Source organism: Diospyros lotus, chromosome 10 (assembly GCF_014633365.1).
Source record: "Diospyros lotus cultivar Yz01 chromosome 10, ASM1463336v1, whole genome shotgun sequence".
NCBI lineage: Eukaryota > Viridiplantae > Streptophyta > Magnoliopsida > Ericales > Ebenaceae > Diospyros > Diospyros lotus.
In genome coordinates, this window is record NC_068347.1 from 28,408,866 (window position 1) to 28,427,234 (window position 18,369).

Here is an 18,369-nt window from a genome sequence, read left to right on the forward strand (position 1 = left end):
AATATACATATTAAAATATACTTTGAGATTGAAATTACCTTATTACATCCCCATCGAAGCAAGGTAGTTGTATTTCTCCTTTTAAGCTCCATATATTTTTCAATCCAATCCTACAGAAGTTCATATTTCAAATTATTATTAAATTTAAATTTTAAAAAAAGTTATATAATCAATAGAAATAATAAATCTATATGGTTACCTTCTGAATACTATAACAACACTTCAGGATAAACAATATTTGTAGTAGAATCCAAACAATCTTTAGGGATCAGAATACTTATACGATCAACTGATGTACATCTGGACAATGCCACATATAATTGCCAATTGCTAAACACTGGTATGCGCAAATCAACCCCAACAGATTTCACAAATTGTCTTTGAGATTTATTAATGGTCAAGGCATATGCTAATCGGACTGGAAATTGACGTCTTGTCATTTGGAAAGGCATTTCTGAAGAAGATGGTGCCAATGATATCCTTGGTATGAATGCCAAATTGCTAAACTTTTCTCCAGTTAAAATTTGATCTTCAATTATGCGAGTGTTGCACCTAGTAACCATCAATCTTGTACCATTACATAGTCCATCTTTCAGTGCAATGTTTCTCAAAAATATTATAGGACAGTCCACCTTCAACTCTAACTTAAAAGTTGGCAACCTAGGAGGATCCAATAAATTTAAATATTCATTAGGATATCTATTTGTAATGATATGATCGATTTCATTATCTTCAGACATTTTATTTGCTGCAAGATAAGTATATAATCTCCCTGGAAAGATATTCAATGCAGTAGCATTGATGTCACTAACATCATCGTTACGCGCAGACAGAATTGTGCGTTCAGTTAAAAATGTTGGGATTGACGTCTCTATTAGCATTTTCACGGCCTTCATGATTCAAGCGCATATTCAAATCCAAAGTTAAGATATGTATATACTTCCATAGAACAGAGTGTCTTAATGATGCATTCACAATTTGCTCACGAACTCCTTTGGGTATAACTGGTAAGATTTGTCGAATGTCTCCACTAAGAACAATAGTAATACTCCCAAATGGCTTTTCACTACCACAAACATCCCTCAATGTACGATCAACCGCCTCAACACAATGTCTATGTTGCATCGAAACTTCATCCTAAATTATAAGTTTTGTTTCTCTAAATAACTCAACTTGTAATGATTGTTTGCTAAGCCCACAATTTGAATTTTCTAACACATCTAATGGGATGGAAAATATTAAATGTGCAGTGCGACCTCCAACTAGCAACAATGATGCAATTCTAGATGAAGCCATAGTAATAACGATATGCCCAAGGTTGCGACATTTTAATACTATCGTATTGTACAAAAATGTTTCCCTGTTCTAGCACCCCCATTCAAAAAGAAAATAACTCATTTATTTTGAAAAACTGAAGAAGTGATTGTGTTATAAGCATTCTATTATCCATTGTTGAGACAATCAATAGAAATTTGTGAATCTACCTATTGTGCCTCACTCTATAGTTTTCGATGTTCGAATATCAATTGATTACCAACTACTGCACTCCAATTTGTAGTAGGTTGTGGCATGAGTGGGAAGTCAATTAAACTTTTGCCTAATTCATGAAGCATTTGATTCAAAAGATGGAGACCATAATATTTAATTTGAGCCTCAGTTGGGTTAGAAATGGCAAATAATGTACGAATCTTATGTGCAAGATCATCACATATATGCTTTGAGAATTGATTCCATAATGCACATAGATTTAGTGGAGAACACTGGGTGAGAATAATACTAAACAATCTCCTTAATTGATATCCAGTTTTCATAATTACATCCTCTTTCAAGCATTGTATCCATTCTTCATCATCTTTTAAAAGCCCCCTTGCAACACATGCTAATTTAAATGTATCATGCACAACATTATCGACCGTGCATAAAGACTAAAACGACTTTGGTCCTTTGACAACGGTTAGTAACAAACGCAGATAAAATCTTTCACCACAATTAGGGCTGGCAAAATACATTCTACCAATTGCAAATCCCCTTTCTCCTGATTTCCATCTCTTTTCCTACTTAAGCCAAACATAATGCTATAGAAATTCTTGATAAGTGAATGGACATTCATCTTCACTGCCAGCACAATATGCAAATAAGCCAGTAAAAGTTGACATTTGTTGACCAACTCTAGATTAAATCGTTTCTAATGACTCTTCTGGGTTAAAAACAACGCGATGCATTCCAAGTAAATGAAGTGTCAATCGTACAATTGTTGGCATCTCTGCATGCAAATGATGACCAAATATTCGCCAAGCAGCTTCTGGAGGTCCAATATACCTTGCATCGAGATATTGTTGAATCTCATTTATCATTCCTAACACCATCGTTATACGATCATAACCCTTATAAATGTACTTATGTGTATACTTAACACATCTCATCCCGGCACAAACTTCCACATTTATATGACAGTTGAAAAATTTAGAAAGATATGCATTGTATGGTACGACATCCCTCTTATCAACTTCTTACCCTCTCACAGTATGTACTTGACCATTATTGCGACGACGATAGATAGGGTATCCATCTTGATCCATAGTTGTTGTTTTTGTAAAAACTTGAGGGTATCTCTTAGTGCATCTACCATTTTCCATACATGGTGCTTGCGGATTTCGAGCACCACGCGGTCTATGTACCATACAACATTTGATAGTTTTAAAAAGAATAGGATCATCTTTTGGGTCTGAAAATTCTGTATAGACTAATTTGTTTACTTAAGCATCGAATTTTGTCTGGACCCTTAAGAAATAAAAGTGCATGCATATGAGGGAGGCCTCGTTTTTTAAATTCAATTGTAAAAACATATGCAACTTTATTTCCAAACACCTTATTTGTTTCTATCACCTTCATCAAATATTTTCTCTTCAACTCAAAAACACGGGCAATTAAATCAGGACGATCAATATGTTTTTGATGTGATAATAATGCTAAAGTAATTTCTGGTTAACTGGGATTTGCAGTCATGGTCAGAAAAATATCTGGGTGTTGATTGTATCGCGTGATAGCCATTGAATCTTGAAAATTTTCAAACATATGTCTTGGACTACCAGTAAATGAAGATGGCAAAATAAACCTTTGACCAATTTGACTAAGTCTCATATAATCTGGATCCATATCCGACAACTCTTGGTACAGCTCAGCCCGAAGTTTCCCTTGATTAAGCTTGTAGTATGTCAATCGATTTTGCTCAGTTGCAGCCCAAGCATCTACCAAAAACTCTTGAAATAATTTTCCATCTCTCAAAATTATTGAATAATCTGTGGGTCGTTCAAACAAACGATAACTATAAAAATTCATTTGAGTAAATCGATCAGTTGAAGGTCGATCATACTGAACATTCCACAATTTCAATTCAGGTTCCTATCCAAGTTCACCATATGGAAATAATAGAACATAATGTAATGGCAAATATGCTGGGTGACATTCATTAATTTGCATCAACTCATTATTTTCTCAAAAATGTAAGATAATATTTCTCATTCCACTTGCCTCTGTTCCATCACTCGGTATTACAATCACAATCTCATCTGCAGTTGGTAGGTTATACCGATGTCGATCAGTTTTTGAATTGTAATAAAGATGAGCAGATAGATTGTGTCCTACCGAGTCTAATTGATGTAAAATGACATGAGCCTGGCGAAATTTATCTACAAATGCATTGACTTATAACAAACTATCCTGAATAATTTTGAGAACATCCCTTCTCAAGATAGGATTTATATGATTACGAATTTCTAAAACTGAATCAGGGTCATAAATATGCAGTTGAGTATAACTCGCATCCTGCCTTGGTTGTGGTTGTAGTGATCCTGTTCGATGTCGCAATTCTTCATGAATTATGAATGATATAGGGCCCCTTCCACTGAGTACTTTAGGATCTAATGTAGCACCAAGACTCGTAAAATCATTGGTTGCGTTGTACACTCGAGTATAACTTCGAAAGGATTTTGATTGATCATTATTCCCATCATACAACGCCTGAAGTGGTGGAGGGAGTGTAATAAGTAAATGTAGCCTAACATTTCCTTCCAAACAAGTTCCGAATAAGGGACGTTTCATAGATGATTTTGTCAATTTTTCATCCATCCAATGTAAGGCTAAACAATAAGGACATAATACATTCATCTTACTAAGATAATGGCAGCAAGAATCTTTGTATACCCGAACGTCAATTGATGTACTCATAGGCATATCTTCTAATTCATCATCAATACATAAATCTTCTTGAAGAAATTGAATTATAAGAGTAGACCTATGAATATTGTGTATAAATAAAAATTTGTAAAACAAAATGGTATGAGTAAAAGTATGTATTTCAAGATTATACACAGTAGTTTACCGATTCCTTTGCGGAGCTAAAGATGTGATTGGCATAGAAAATGAACATGTAGAATGATGGGTAACCATTATTCATTTTTGTGCCGAATAAGAATCTTCAGTTATTGTTTCCCACTTCAGGCAAGTGAGATCGTGACGAATTGGTGTTAAAAAAGATTGTTTTGGGTTAATACATTCCTTTGATCTTTCTCGTTCTCGTTGCAGGTGTTGTCCCAATTGGTATACAGAATATGACTTTTGATTTTTTTCACGTTCTCGTCGTGCACGTTGGGCCAATGCAGCTTTTGATAACATATTATCATTGTGTGCCTATAATGAGAATATTTTAGGAGTATGCACTTGTTGGTTTAAAGACACTACCCATCTTTTTAGCGTGTGATGTTTTCCACTTTCCCTTTTATTCTTCATGTTCTTTTCTTAAAAACTTTTTATAAGAAAAATAAAAAATTAAAAAAACTATATTATGTAGTTTCCTTTTTTTTTTTTCTTATATATTTTCTTCTCTTATTCGTTTGCTTCTCTTTTTAATAAACAAACATATTGAAAATTCAAATTAATGCTTACTTTAACATATTTTAGAAAAACATTCCACATTCAATAAAAAGAATTTTGAATAAATATTTGAAAAGAAACTTTTTAAAAATGTACATAAAAAAGAGTACATGACACTATGTAATTCCTACAAAAATTTATATGACAATATTCAAAAAAGAAACTTTTAAAACTTATTGAGAAACCATACCACATGATGTGCATTTTTCTTTCTTTTGCTAGAAGGGATAGCCTTTTCTTTTTCCTTTGCCTACAATAAAAAATAAGTAGAATATATTTATAAATTATTTTTAAAATGATAAGAAAATGTATATCCTTACCTCACGAATATGAATAGTATTAAGGTCATGCTCATCGCGAATATCAACATTAATATTTTTTTTTTTGAAGAAATCGAACCTATACATACAAACACGTTAGAGTGATAAATAAAATTTTATACACATAAATAAAAAAATTAGTAAACGGAATTGGTATTATGGTTAGGTGTAAGTCTCCATCCATCTATAAAGTACGAGAAAAAAAATATTATATTAGAAGAAAATTATATATGATAATTTTTTTTTTAAAAAAAAATAGGCCTTACATTATAAGAGAGGTACTTAAAATTATATGAAGAAAAAAAAAATTACTTGACCAAAAATAGTGATATTGTCGGTTATACTTCAACCGAAAAATGTTTGGTTATATAATTTTAGACACCAAAAAATAAAAAATTAGCAATACTAAATAGTTAACATGGATTTAATTGGCAATGTCATATTATTTCCAAATCAGTTGCTACCAAATTAAATAATAAAATTAAATATTTTATTTAAATAAATAACTGCCATGGATAAAAAATACTTAACGGGTCATAATCAAGATGTATTTTAATAATCACCTTAAAATGATAAAATTAAAACTGGAGCACAACAATTGTCCAAATTTGAACTCTTATCTTTCCTAACTGACTTCACTTTTATATAAATGAAATTAAAATCAAAATCAAAACCTGGTATGAATAATTATCACTTGAAAAGTCCAAACATAAATTTAGGCACAAAAAATAAATTTCAATAGATAACAAAGTCATTTTATAAATAATAATGAATAATTATTTCACACACACATTTCTATATATATACGAACACACATGGTTGGGGCCATGGCAACCATTGCTCGCTGCCAGCCGCCATGGCCACGACCATCAATGGAAGAAACTCTGATTCGAGATCGAAGAATCTTGGGTTTTTTTACCGCGAGTGGTCGGGAACCTTTGTGTTCCCCGACCCCCATGAGTCAGGAACTCTTGGTCGGGGAACACGTTTTTTTTATGTTATTTTAATTAAAAAAGATTTTATTATAATAAAATAAAAAATAAAATTAATAAAATAAAAATATAACACAAATAAATGAATTCTTTTTGAGTAACCAATTTCGATTTAAACTTTGATAGTAAAAATCGCCTTTCATCATCATTCAAAAAAGAAGTTTTTATTTCTTTTGAAATTAAATCATTTATGATTTACACTGTTGGTTTTTTTTTTTTTTATTTAAAAAATTTCAAATGTTGTAATCCATAATTTTTTTAAAAATTGATATTTAGAATACTTAATATTAGATTCCAAACTAAAAATTAAAAAATATTTTAAACGTGAGCATTTGTGCATACATAAACATGTAGTGTAGTCCATAATGTTTTAATTGCTTCTAAACATTTTGTGTATACACATAAGTCTGCTTTTATGCATACACATACACATTAGTTTGCTCATAACTGTTTAATGTTTATGCATGCACATAATCAATAGTTAATTAAAAATTTTAAAAACTTGCCGCCCATGAAGCATCTTTCGACGCCCATGTATATACACAGCATCTTTTGCTACATACACATATATGTGCTACATAAATTAAATTTTTAATTAACAATAGAGCATCTTTTGTTGCTCATTTAAAAACATACACAAAAATGCACAGAACTCAAACATGTATTTGTTTGCTGCTCATTGTCTATATACATTTAAGTGAAAAAGGATTAATATATACATAAATGGAGCAACAAACAAACACCATTTGATAGAAATGCCCATTAAGATCTTGACAGAAACCATTTGATAGAAATACATACACAGAAACGAACTCCATTTGATAGAAACGCTCCCATCTAACTTCATTTGACAGAAACACTCAAATAAAGAGAGAAACACTCATTAATTAAAAATTTGACAGAAACACTCATTAAGATTTCTGTCAAACATTTGACAGAAACGCTATATATATGCATTTTTGTTAATCCATATGGATTAAACATTATCCGCAAATGGATTAAACATTAAGATCTTGCATTAAGAATTATGTGAAAGAAATCTTTGCGAAAATGCGTGAAAAGAGGGAAAAAGTTAAAATAAAGTGAGATGGGAAGTGGAGTGGGAAGCAGAAGGAAATAAATCTTACATTAAACATTAATGCAAATGGAGTTCATTTGAGATGGGAGCGTTTTTGTCAAATGGATTAAACATTAAGATCTTGCATATATATATATATATAACAAAAAACATTAAACATTAAAGAAAGAGAGAGAAGCAAACATTAGGTTCCATTTGGAATGAGTAAACATTATATTGCAAACATTAAACATTAGATTCCAAATGTAACTCGAATGAGCAGCAAACATTAAACAGGAAACATTATATTACTTTTGTGCATACATAAACATTAAACAAAGAACAACAAACAGAAATGTATACATAGATTTGCAAACATTAGATTCCAAACATTAAACATTTGCAAACATTAGATTCCAAAGGGCATACATACATATAAAATTTGACTATTTCCTTCACAATCTAATCATGAGCAGCAAACACACAAAATATATTTATATGTATGTAAACAACGAACACCATCATTTCTGGCGTACATTACATACATACACAGAAATACATACACATATATGTGGTGTTGGCAGGGGGTGACGGGGACGGCGAGGCAAGCTGCACTGTGGCCGGGTGGGGGCAATGATCGGTGTGAGCGGCTGCAGGGGCGATGGCAGTCCGAGCGGCCGCAGGGGCAAGGGAGATAGAGAAAGAGAGAGAATGAGAGGGGGAGGGATACAGGCAGAGGGACAAGCAATGGGTTTGGCGCTTTGAGAGAGAGAGAGAATGGGAGGGGCAGGACATAAGAGAAGTGAATGGGATGGGATAGTTTTTTTTTTTTTTTTGGGGGGGGGGGGAACATACCTAATCTTAGCCATAGATGAAAAATTAAAACTCATCTCAACTATCAAAAAATGTCTCCCTCACATTTGTCTCTCAATTTCAAAACTCATCATCCCTTATTATATAGATTATATAGTTGATTTGTGAATCTGCGACCTCCTTAATTTTGAATCCTACTGCATTTTTGTTGTTTGCTTTCTTTGTGCAATCTTTTTTCTTTCAACTAATTTGATTCGGCTTCCAGTGATTTGAGATTATGTGAGAGCCATTCAAATATTCTTAGGCTTTTTGAATATTTCATACAGATGACGTCAATTGTTATTGCTAATATACAACAATAAAATTATTTGAAAGGAAACATCGTCGTCAAGCCGCCTAAGCCTACAATAAAGAAAATAGTTAGAGGGTGTGGGAAGGTCCCCACCCAAACACTCTGATACTCAAGTCAAATATTAAAAATAATGAAGATTGTATTAAAATTAGTATTAGGGACGTACATTTTTTTAGAATGAATGTATGTTTATTTACAAAGGGTATGGAGTAATCCTAAGTAGTCTGAAATTATGATTCTCATAAATAACGTCTATCTTGACATTTCTTAATCATGTTATAATTATAATTTTTACAAATAAGATCTATGTTGACATTTTTTAATCCTATTAGCATTAAAATTCTTATAGATAATATTTATCCCCATATTCTAAAATCATTTTAAGATTCTTAATGGACAATTGTTTATCCCTTTCGTATAATCTTTTGATGGATTTTTAAATGTCAGAGTTATCTAATTTGCACGTTATACAAGATCTCTTTGATTTATGGGAAAATTTACACACTTTAGCCCAAATAATTATTTTCGGCTTTTAGGTCTTTTTTTTTTAATATCTTTTAATGCCTTTTGCCTATGATCCAATGAGTAATAAGGTCATTAATTCAATAAAATAAATAGTTTCAAGTGATAGTACACAATTTCAATAATAATTGTCCTAATTCTTTGATTTATTTTATAAAAAAACAATAACCCTCAAGGTTTGATTTGTTGATCAATTGAGTATAATTATGAAAATTTTTGTAGGATGAACCCATTAACTTTTAGGTTAGCTTTGCATATATTCTTTATAAAGTTTGTTTAAATTACACTAATAATTTTTGTTTTTTTTTTAAATAATATCTACCGTTACTATCATTTAAAGACCAAGTAAATTGACTAGTTTGACCTTATATTTAAGATGTTATCTTTTTTTATCTCTTATCTGCGATCTATTTTTCACTTTTATCTATTCATTCCTATATTTTATTTTCGCATTTGTTATTACTAATATACAACAATAAATATGTTTATAGCGTGAAAGTGTCTCAAGTGTAGTCCTTATGAGACATGTAGAGAATTAAATCAATTAAGGGCATGGGTGGGTCTCCTGTGTGGACCCTTAGTTGCTTAAACCAGTATTGTGACCGAAGTGTAAAATACAAAAAGCAAGTACAATTATAGTCTTAACAAAGTAGTGATCGTATATTTACTAAAGGATAAATTTCATACTTCTAAAAGAGGAGAAGACTAACAAGTGAAGAAAAATCCCCAATATCTGCCATACATCTCGAGGTTTCTCCCGAGTTTGTAGACAAGCATGTCAAATAAATAATTGATTTCGTCCTTTATAGTTATGTGTTAATAATATTTGGAGATCAAGTCTCTTGGGACTTGTAATGTCTTGAAATGGTCTTTCGCAAGATTGGAAGAGAGACTTCTAAGTCTAAATAGCCTGCGAAAGTCTCTCAAAATAGTAATAGGCAAATGACTAATGAATTCTCAATAAAGTCTCTTAAAGGCCTCGAGGGAAAGGTCTTTAGATGAGGTCACTCGACTTGTTTCTTAGTTTTAATCGTTTGGTCTCGAGTGATGTCACTTAGCTAATTTCTCTTCGTCACTTAGTCTCGATCTCTTAGTTAATATCTCTTGGTTACTTGATCTCAATCATTCAATGACTTTTTATATCTATGATTTTTTTTTTATGTATAAATTTCTTCTTTAAATAGGCCTTTGGGCCATTTTCATTAGGTTTGTGCTATTCTTGATTATGGGCCCACTTTTTTAGACATAACATCATTATTTTTCACATCACCGATGCCCTTTAATAAATTGAAGTTGTTGGCATTTTTTTTATTACTTTTACATTTTTTCGGTGTGTGAAGCTTTGAACCTATTAATTGTTGGGTTTAAAGTTCAATCAACCTTAATAGCTTTGTCCTTACTATCTCCAAATATCCATTTTCAAAGTACAACCTTGCTAGTTATATTTGCCAAGCGGTTATTAGTTGCTTGAAGATTCTTTTCTCTAAACTTTTGAAATTTGAGTTTTTGAATAATCCGTAACCATATATGGATTATTTAAAACCCATATAAATTTTGGTTTTTTAAGGGTTCAAACCCATTTGACATTTGAGCTCAAATTGGTGATAGTACAGCTTTGCGAGATATAGTGAAGATTTTGGTAGGTAAATTTACTTACATTGTCTAATCTAGTTGAAGAGAATGCAAAATACGTAATTGTTAAATTTGTCTCTCTCATTCTCTCTAGATTTCAGTTTCCCCTTTTATTTCTCTCATGAATCGTCACTGATGGGTTTATTAATGGTATTTTGATTTAGTGTTTTATTTTTTTTGTAATTTTATAAGATAGTAGAAAGAAAAAGTATTATAAAAATTTTAATAAAATTAATAATTGTTACTTAACAACAAGAAGGTATCTGTTGAGAGCGTTGCACGGTCAAGAGACATCAATATTATTTTTAAAAACACTTTTAACAATCGACGTATTTTAAACAAACTTATAAATAGTATATGAAATTTATTCTAACTTTTAATTAAACTTAATTAGTGTGTAATTTAAGAATTATTACGTCCATTCATAATTCACCCAGTCGGCCATACGGACATATAATTTATAATTTATTATAGCAGGCGGCACTGCACTCTCGTCTTTCCTCACCCCCAATCTCTCTCTCTCTCTCTCTCTGTTTCGAGAGTCCTTGTCTAGGGTTAGGGTTTTGTTGTTTTCAGATTTTGTATTTCCTTTTGAATAGTTTCTGTAATGGACAGACACAGAGGGGAGCGCTATGGTAACAACGCAGACACCCACCACTATAGGCACTCCAGGGGCCCGCCTCGCTCCTCTTCTGACGGCCCTTTCAACCACCACCACCGTCGTAGCCCTGCCAATTATCGCGGCGGGGGAGACCGGCATCAACATCGTCCTTTCGACAGCCCGCCCCGTTATCCCGCAGGAGGAGGTGGCGGCGGCGGCGGACCTGGGGGATTCGGACCAGTAGGCGGCGTCGGAGATGGTGGGTTCCGACCACCAGACGGCGGCGGGTTTAATTCCAATCACCAGGCGCCTCTCTCTGGCCAGAAACGGGGGTACTCCTACTCTGGCCGAGGAGGGTCTCCAGGTATTCTTCCAGTGTTTTTAAAATTCGTTTTTTTTTGGTAGTTTGAACTACTTTGTAGTTATCGAGAATATTTTCCGGGGTGCAAGTGAAATGATTTCGTTTTGTGTGAACTACTTGTGAATTTGTTAATTCATTTATGATATGTTTGGAATTAGGATTTATGGGTTTTGGGGTGTGGGGGGATCTAAGGAAAGGAAATAATAAAAGGAAAAAAAAAACACGAATGGTTTGAAACAAAATTTAATAGTTTTAGGAGGAAGCTTGAAGAAAATAAATAGATATTTGTAGAAAAATCTTCATTTTGATTATCCATGAACAAATTGTATAAATATACGCTACTTCATCCAGTTAAAACGTGCACTAGTAAGCTATCGCAGTGCAGAAAATTCTATCTCAATAACATCCAAAACAACTTTTTGAGGGAAGAATTGCTCTATTTCGTTCATGAGGTAGAGCATGACTTGACTCGCATTTTTTCAAAGGCTATGTCGTGTTTCTTTAATTTTTGGTGATACTTTTAGTAGTCTATCTTCCATATCTTGTGCCCATGATCAATGAAATGCAAATAATATAAAGAAAACAACATAATCTGAGAACATAAATCCTGGTTTTGGTAACAAGGTTGAAGTGGTGCCTAGGATGCCATCGACAAATTGATAGAAACATTTGTGAGGTGTGTGGATGAAGTGGAGAAAGTTTGTAACAAATAGGGAGAGGAAGGCGACAGAACTTGGTTAGAAACCCTTAGACATAACATAGGATGCCATGGCCTTGTAGAGGATATAGCCCTGGATAGAGATGGATGGAGGTCTAAATTCATGTAGCTGAAACCATCCAGTGGGATCAAGGCTTGCTATTGTTGTTGTCATCTATCAATTCTATCTGTTGACTGCAGGAAATTTTTGATCCTTACCCATTATAGTGTCAACTTAGAATCTACAACTGATGCTCTTGTTCTATTGTTGTTTGCTAATTGTTGCTTGTTCCTTTTGTTTATACAATTTTGTTAATGTGCTGCAAGTATCTCTTTGCCTAGGATACTAATATGTTAATTTTTTCAGATCGCTTTGATGGTGGCAATTTTGCCAAACTTTTCATTGGATCTGTTCCAAAGACAGCTACTGAAGAAGATGTAAGCTGGGAATCTTGTTTAGTCATTAGTATATTTGGGATATTTGGTTTACTATTAGTTTGTTTAGGAAGCTATATATATGTATATTAAGACACGTGCACTGTTTTGTGATTGGCCTTAATTTTTGTCTGTGTTTTATCCTTATTTTTTTGGAGATGGCAACTGTTAACACCTTAACATGCCTTAGATATATATGCATTCTAAACATAGGGTAGTGGCGTGTTCTGTATTTAGTTTCACTTGTCTTCTGCTTTCAATTCTTTCATTTTTCTATAACTCTCTTGGGACACCTTCAGAATTACACATGCTTTTATTTTTTTTTTTCTTCAGCTTGTACGTACTGCCAACCTAAAGTTAATTGGACTGAGGTTCAAAAGGGCATCTCAGGCTCCTTGCTTTGTGTCATGACCTTAGGGTTTAGCTAGGGTCGAGGAAGGAATTTGGATAAGAATTAAGAGGAAGGAAGAGCAGAAAGGGAGGGAAAGGAAGAACATAACAGAATTGAGGGAGAGAGAGAGAGAGAGAAAAGCCGTGGGAGAGTATTGAGAGAGGGAATTGAGATTCAAATCATTCATTAAGCTCCTTTCTCTAACTACTCAAGCCTATTTATAGGCTTACAAGTGAAGATGCTAACAACAACAACATAAAATGCAACTAATGTAACTAATAAGAAAAATACATGACATGTATTACTAATATATCCTTGAGGTTCCTTCGGGTTGTGACAATCCCCACCCCTTCAAACAATTCTTGTCCCCAAGAATTGATAGTTGTTAACCCCATTCCTCAGCCGATTCCAACCTTAGCAGTTTGGTTTCTTCTTCGCCTTTTCTTGTGTTTATCTCGTATCTTCCTTTTCTTTTGCCTTTTTGTGTCTTTTTCTTCCAAAACATCAGTACTATGACTTGCTGCAACAACAAGTCCAGCCACCCCCCTCATTCTAATTTCCATTGAGAATGGTTCCAATTGATCCGTTATAGCTGCAACCATATCATTTTCAATCATAGAAAGGAATTCCAACTTTGTTGCAGGCCAAAATCTGATTCGGCGTTGCAGCGCTCCAACTGAAAGAGGAATAAACAAAACAGCAAGAGTTCTGTTCCCCTCAACATAATTTTCACTGTAATCTTCAAACTTTGAGGTTGATGTAGTCATATCCTCTCCCTTCTTCTCGCAACCTCTTCTCCTTCCTTATCTTCAATAGAGACTTCCTGGACCTCCATGTCAACTATCCCTTCTCCAATATTCAAACTTCTAAACCATGTGGCAGCAGCCTCCTTTTCCCTCATCTTTCGAACCACATGGTTGTTCTCAGCAGCCGTAGTATTGTGCAAGTCCTCAGCCTTCTGCTTTTTCCTTTGGTCTAAGTCTTCATTGATTGCATTTTTTCCTTTAACAACTTTAGTATCAGCTTCCTTAGAACTGTCGTTAAGTAGTTCCAGCTCGGATTTTTCCGTTAAAGCTCCTTTAGCTACATATGGTCCTTTACAAACTTGCGAGCTGCTCTTATGATAACTTTTTGGTGGTAGTCCATGCTTTCTACAAATGGCTTCTAGTGCCAATTCTTGCAGCCTCGCTTTCTTCGCAGCTTGTTCCACTGTAGTAGGGCAAAACATTTTCACACTGAGCCTTAAAGCATCATCAAGACCATTAATGAATCTTGATACAAAGCAATGTTCTGACAAGGCTAGCTGAAAGCTCCATATCAATGCCCTTAATTCTTCAAACCTCTTTTGATATTCAGTCACTGATCCTTCCTGCTTAAGCTTGTTGAACTCCTCAATCACATCAATCATGTTCTTCTTCCCAAATTGGTCACACAGATCTTTAGCAAAGTCAGTCCACCTGATCTCCCCTTCCCTTGTTGCAGCACATAGTCCATCAGCCATCTCCTCCACCCAATTCCTTGAAAATTCACTGCTGTAACAACCTTTTGCTCAGCTTCTAAGGATCTCTTCGGAAATTGATTCTGGTACTAAAAATCAGCAACCCAAGCCAATGTAATTGCTGCTTCCAATTCAGCAACCTTAATCCGCTTCAGACATTGCCTTAGCAGTAGCCTAGATCTGAATCATCTTTTTAGTTGCTGTTGAATGGCTTCCAAATCAATTTTCGAAATCTGATCAGGTTGTTCGGCCTTCAAGTCAGCCTACTATCAGCTTCCAACTCACCCTAAACCACCGCCTTAGTTACGATGCAGTAGCTAAGGACTGTCACCTTCCAAATTTCAGCTTCTTAAAATGATCAACAGCCTCCAAATCCATTGCCGAGTCCACTTCAAACAATCTACTAGCTCTGAACGATTTTAGACAACTTGTTCCAAGCCATTTCGAAAACCTGCCATGCAACTTTTGAACCCCACACTTCCCCTTCGCAATTACTTCCGTGGTGCAACACTGAAATCGAACTTCTGTTGCGCACTTACTTCTGAAAATCTCTGACCTAAACAGCTTCAATCAGTTTTCAAGAAATGGCAGGCTTCTATAGTTTGCTTGAGAATTTTGTCTCAATAGATGTCCGCCTGAGTTCTAGCCAACGAACAATCAACTTCCCCCTAAGTTCGAGTTCAGAATTCAAGCCGCCGGCTCTCAATTTCGTTGACTCGCCCTTCACATGCAACAACTTAGATCTGAAATTCCGTTCCCGACCGCTCCTGCCTTTCGCCTCACTCACATGCAACGAGTTTGCTGGAATCAAATTGATTTAAGGCTAGGCCCAGCGGAGTCGGCACCCAATCACCGTCCACCGTCTTGCTTTTGAAGCAACTTTCGCTGCGTAACTCCTCCTTACCTGATTTGATTTCATCACTGAGAGCAATAGCCTATGGCCGCATGCAGATCACGATCCTCCTGTTCTATATTAGATTCGTTGCGGATTCCAACATCGCTTGGATTCTGATGGTAATCGCCCAAGCCTGTGTCCACTTACCCAATCACCGACCTCTGATAGGAATTCTCCTCAATTCTTGATTCGCTCAATGCTTTGCTTCAATTCTTCGAAATTCACTGCTCCTTGAATCGCCTAGCTTGCTCATCCTCAATTCTGAACAAAATCACCAGAATCCTAGCCGAGCTAATCCGCCTACTTCTCCTTCAAATCCGAGCCGACACTCACCACTATCAATTTTGACAATTGAAATCCAATTCGTTCGGAAATCTCGAGTCAGCTTTGGATCTTGCTTCTACGATTTGCTGAGCTCTGCTGATACTGCTTGTGGAATTTGCTTCTGGACAAGATCACTTAAATTGCCACTTGCGAAAATTGCCTCTGAACAGTGATCTCAATCGTTGAAGGCTTTGTTTCCGATCGCGACAACCTTCCAATTCTGAAATCAACCTTCGGAATTCGCTGCATGGAATCGCCTTTGCTACACGGAATCACACAAGTCACCGCTCGATCAATTCCATGGCCTTATGTTTCTGAATTCAACTATTAAAGTCGCCTTCTAATTTCGAGAAGCAACAAAGAAAGTCGTCGCCAAGGAACGGGAGCTCTGATACCAAATGTCATGACCCTAGGGTTTAGCTAGGGTTTAGGAAGGAATTTGGATAAGAATTAAGAGGAAGGAAGAGCGGAAAGGGAGGGAAAGGAAGAACAAAACAGAATTGAGGGAGAGAGAGAGAAAAGCTGTGGGAGAGTATTGAGAGAGGGAATTGAGATTCAAATCATTCATTAAGCTCCTTTCTCTAACTACTCAAGCCTATTTATAGGCTTACAAGTGAAGATGCTAACAACAACAACATAAAATGCAACTAATGTAACTAATAAGGAAAATACATGACATGTATTACTAATATATCCTTGAGGTTCCTTGGGGTCGTGACACTTTGTGAGGGTTTGGGGGGGGGGGGGGGTTTCATTTTTGTATATAAACTTGCTCTTGCTTTTTTTTTTGCTAAGAGTTTGTTTCCACAACTCAAATCCATGACCTTGTCAATTTCTTAAAAGTAAAAAAGAAATGTAACTACTTTCCTCTCCCTCAATTTACTTTCCTCTGCAATCCCATCAATTTATTTGGATTGTGGTTTAACCCTTGAATTGTGTTTGTCAAATATGTGATGGAACACAACCATATCAATTATCTTCATTCATCGTCATTTCATGAAACTTTTCCATATGAAGGTGAGGTTGGAACTTCGTCTTATCATTCTCTATACCCTAAACCCTAGGTAGAGGGTTGCCCCCGGGGGGTATTCAGTCTAAAATTTTGCCAAATTGTTCTTTTGCATGGATTTGTATTGTTAATGTGACTTTTAGAAGTCAATTGACACTACGAATGCTGTGGCACTGATTTTCCTTTTCCCTAACTTGGTTAGGATAAGGTGCAGATGATGATGATGTGGTTTAACTGTAGAGTGTTTATATATATGTTTGTTATAATAACTGAGTCATGCTATTTTACTTGTCATAATTATCTGATTTGTGGTTCATTTTGTTGTTTGTGTGATGCCAGATTCGCCCTTTGTTTGAGGAACATGGCAATGTTCTAGAGGTTGCTTTAATCAAAGATAAAAGAACTGGGCAACAGCAAGGTACGTGCAAACACTAATGAATTCAGTTTGATTGTAATTTATACCATATCTCTTTTCAGGTCCTTTGAGGGGGCTGATGGGGGCACCCGTAAGCTTATGTTACATCTCAGTTAGTTTTCCCAACAATTTTCGAGCTTCTTGGTTTTTGTAGCAACCTTTCTTTAATCTTCCGCCTGTCAACCAAGAGGAAGACAAGAAAAAAACCTAAAAATCAGTTTAAGTTTTGCGCTTGGGAACTTGGAAGAGATAGATCTTGCTCTTGTACTACTGGCTGCAGCAGTGGAGGCATTGCCCAGCAAGTCAATTGTCATGGGAGTGTCTGTCACCGTAACTGTAGCTTCTTTATGTCAAAATATGTTGAATATGACCTTGTATAGAAAGTGACACACAAATACTCGGATAACTGCCAATGGGTAGTTCTATTTTCATTGTTATGCGGAGAATTTCTGTGTTTCTTCTTATTTTACATAACTTGGGAATTATTAATTTTGAATGGCTTGTCGTATCCATATCCTAGTTTTACTTTTGACAAATTGGGATGGCATGTGCATTTGGTTTGCCAATCTGCTATGGTTGATCAGCTGGTTTATAATCTTTGTCAATTAGTTGCTAGATTTCTGGTTCTTTGTCCTTGGAAGGATGATGTATGGACTCTCTGCTAGCAGGGCAAGATAACGTTTTCTAGTACTCTTGAAATCCAAGCAAGTGGGTGACTTAAAATGGTTGCCTGAGTTCATTTGAAAAAAACATGCAAGTGGACTTAGGATGGTTATTCCCTTATATTATTCCTATAGTACTTCTCTTGGAGAATGTGATTTGGCTTCCTGCAAGGTGGTCAAGCATGGTTAGAACATTCATTAACAATAATATTGTGAGATGCAGACCAACTTTACCGTCCTTAGCAGTTTTGCCATGTAGATATGTTAATCCCTTTTCACACTTTCTATCTGCAATCTCTGAGTAAGTAACCTGAATTTCAAGCTAACATCACTGTCACTTCTTTCAAACCCTCTATGTGGATGTAATATTCATCCTCTGTTGAATGGGTATGTGAAGCTTATGTGCATTTGCAAGAATTAACAAATGATTGTTGTGCTTTGTGTTGAGTTAACTGTCTGTA

At 35.0% G+C, this 18,369-nt stretch overlaps 2 protein-coding genes across 2 annotated transcripts in view; one reads left to right on the forward strand and one right to left on the reverse strand.

Moving 5' to 3' along the window:
- Positions 1 to 209: 209 nt before the first annotated feature.
- On the reverse strand, positions 210 to 896 carry LOC127811215 (uncharacterized). The gene has a single exon (XM_052350922.1). It carries the CDS (start codon positions 894 to 896, stop codon positions 210 to 212), a length of 687 nt encoding a protein of 228 aa, XP_052206882.1.
- A 10,197-nt stretch (positions 897 to 11,093) lies between these two features.
- The window catches only part of LOC127811318 (flowering time control protein FCA), a 35,655-nt gene continuing 28,379 nt past the window's right edge, over positions 11,094 to 18,369 (forward strand). The window contains exons 1-3 of the mRNA XM_052351062.1: positions 11,094 to 11,585; positions 12,647 to 12,717; positions 17,171 to 17,249. Coding sequence (XP_052207022.1) covers positions 11,228 to 11,585; positions 12,647 to 12,717; positions 17,171 to 17,249 — 508 coding nt within the window. The 5' untranslated portion in view covers positions 11,094 to 11,227. The remainder of the gene's footprint in view (positions 11,586 to 12,646; positions 12,718 to 17,170; positions 17,250 to 18,369) is intronic.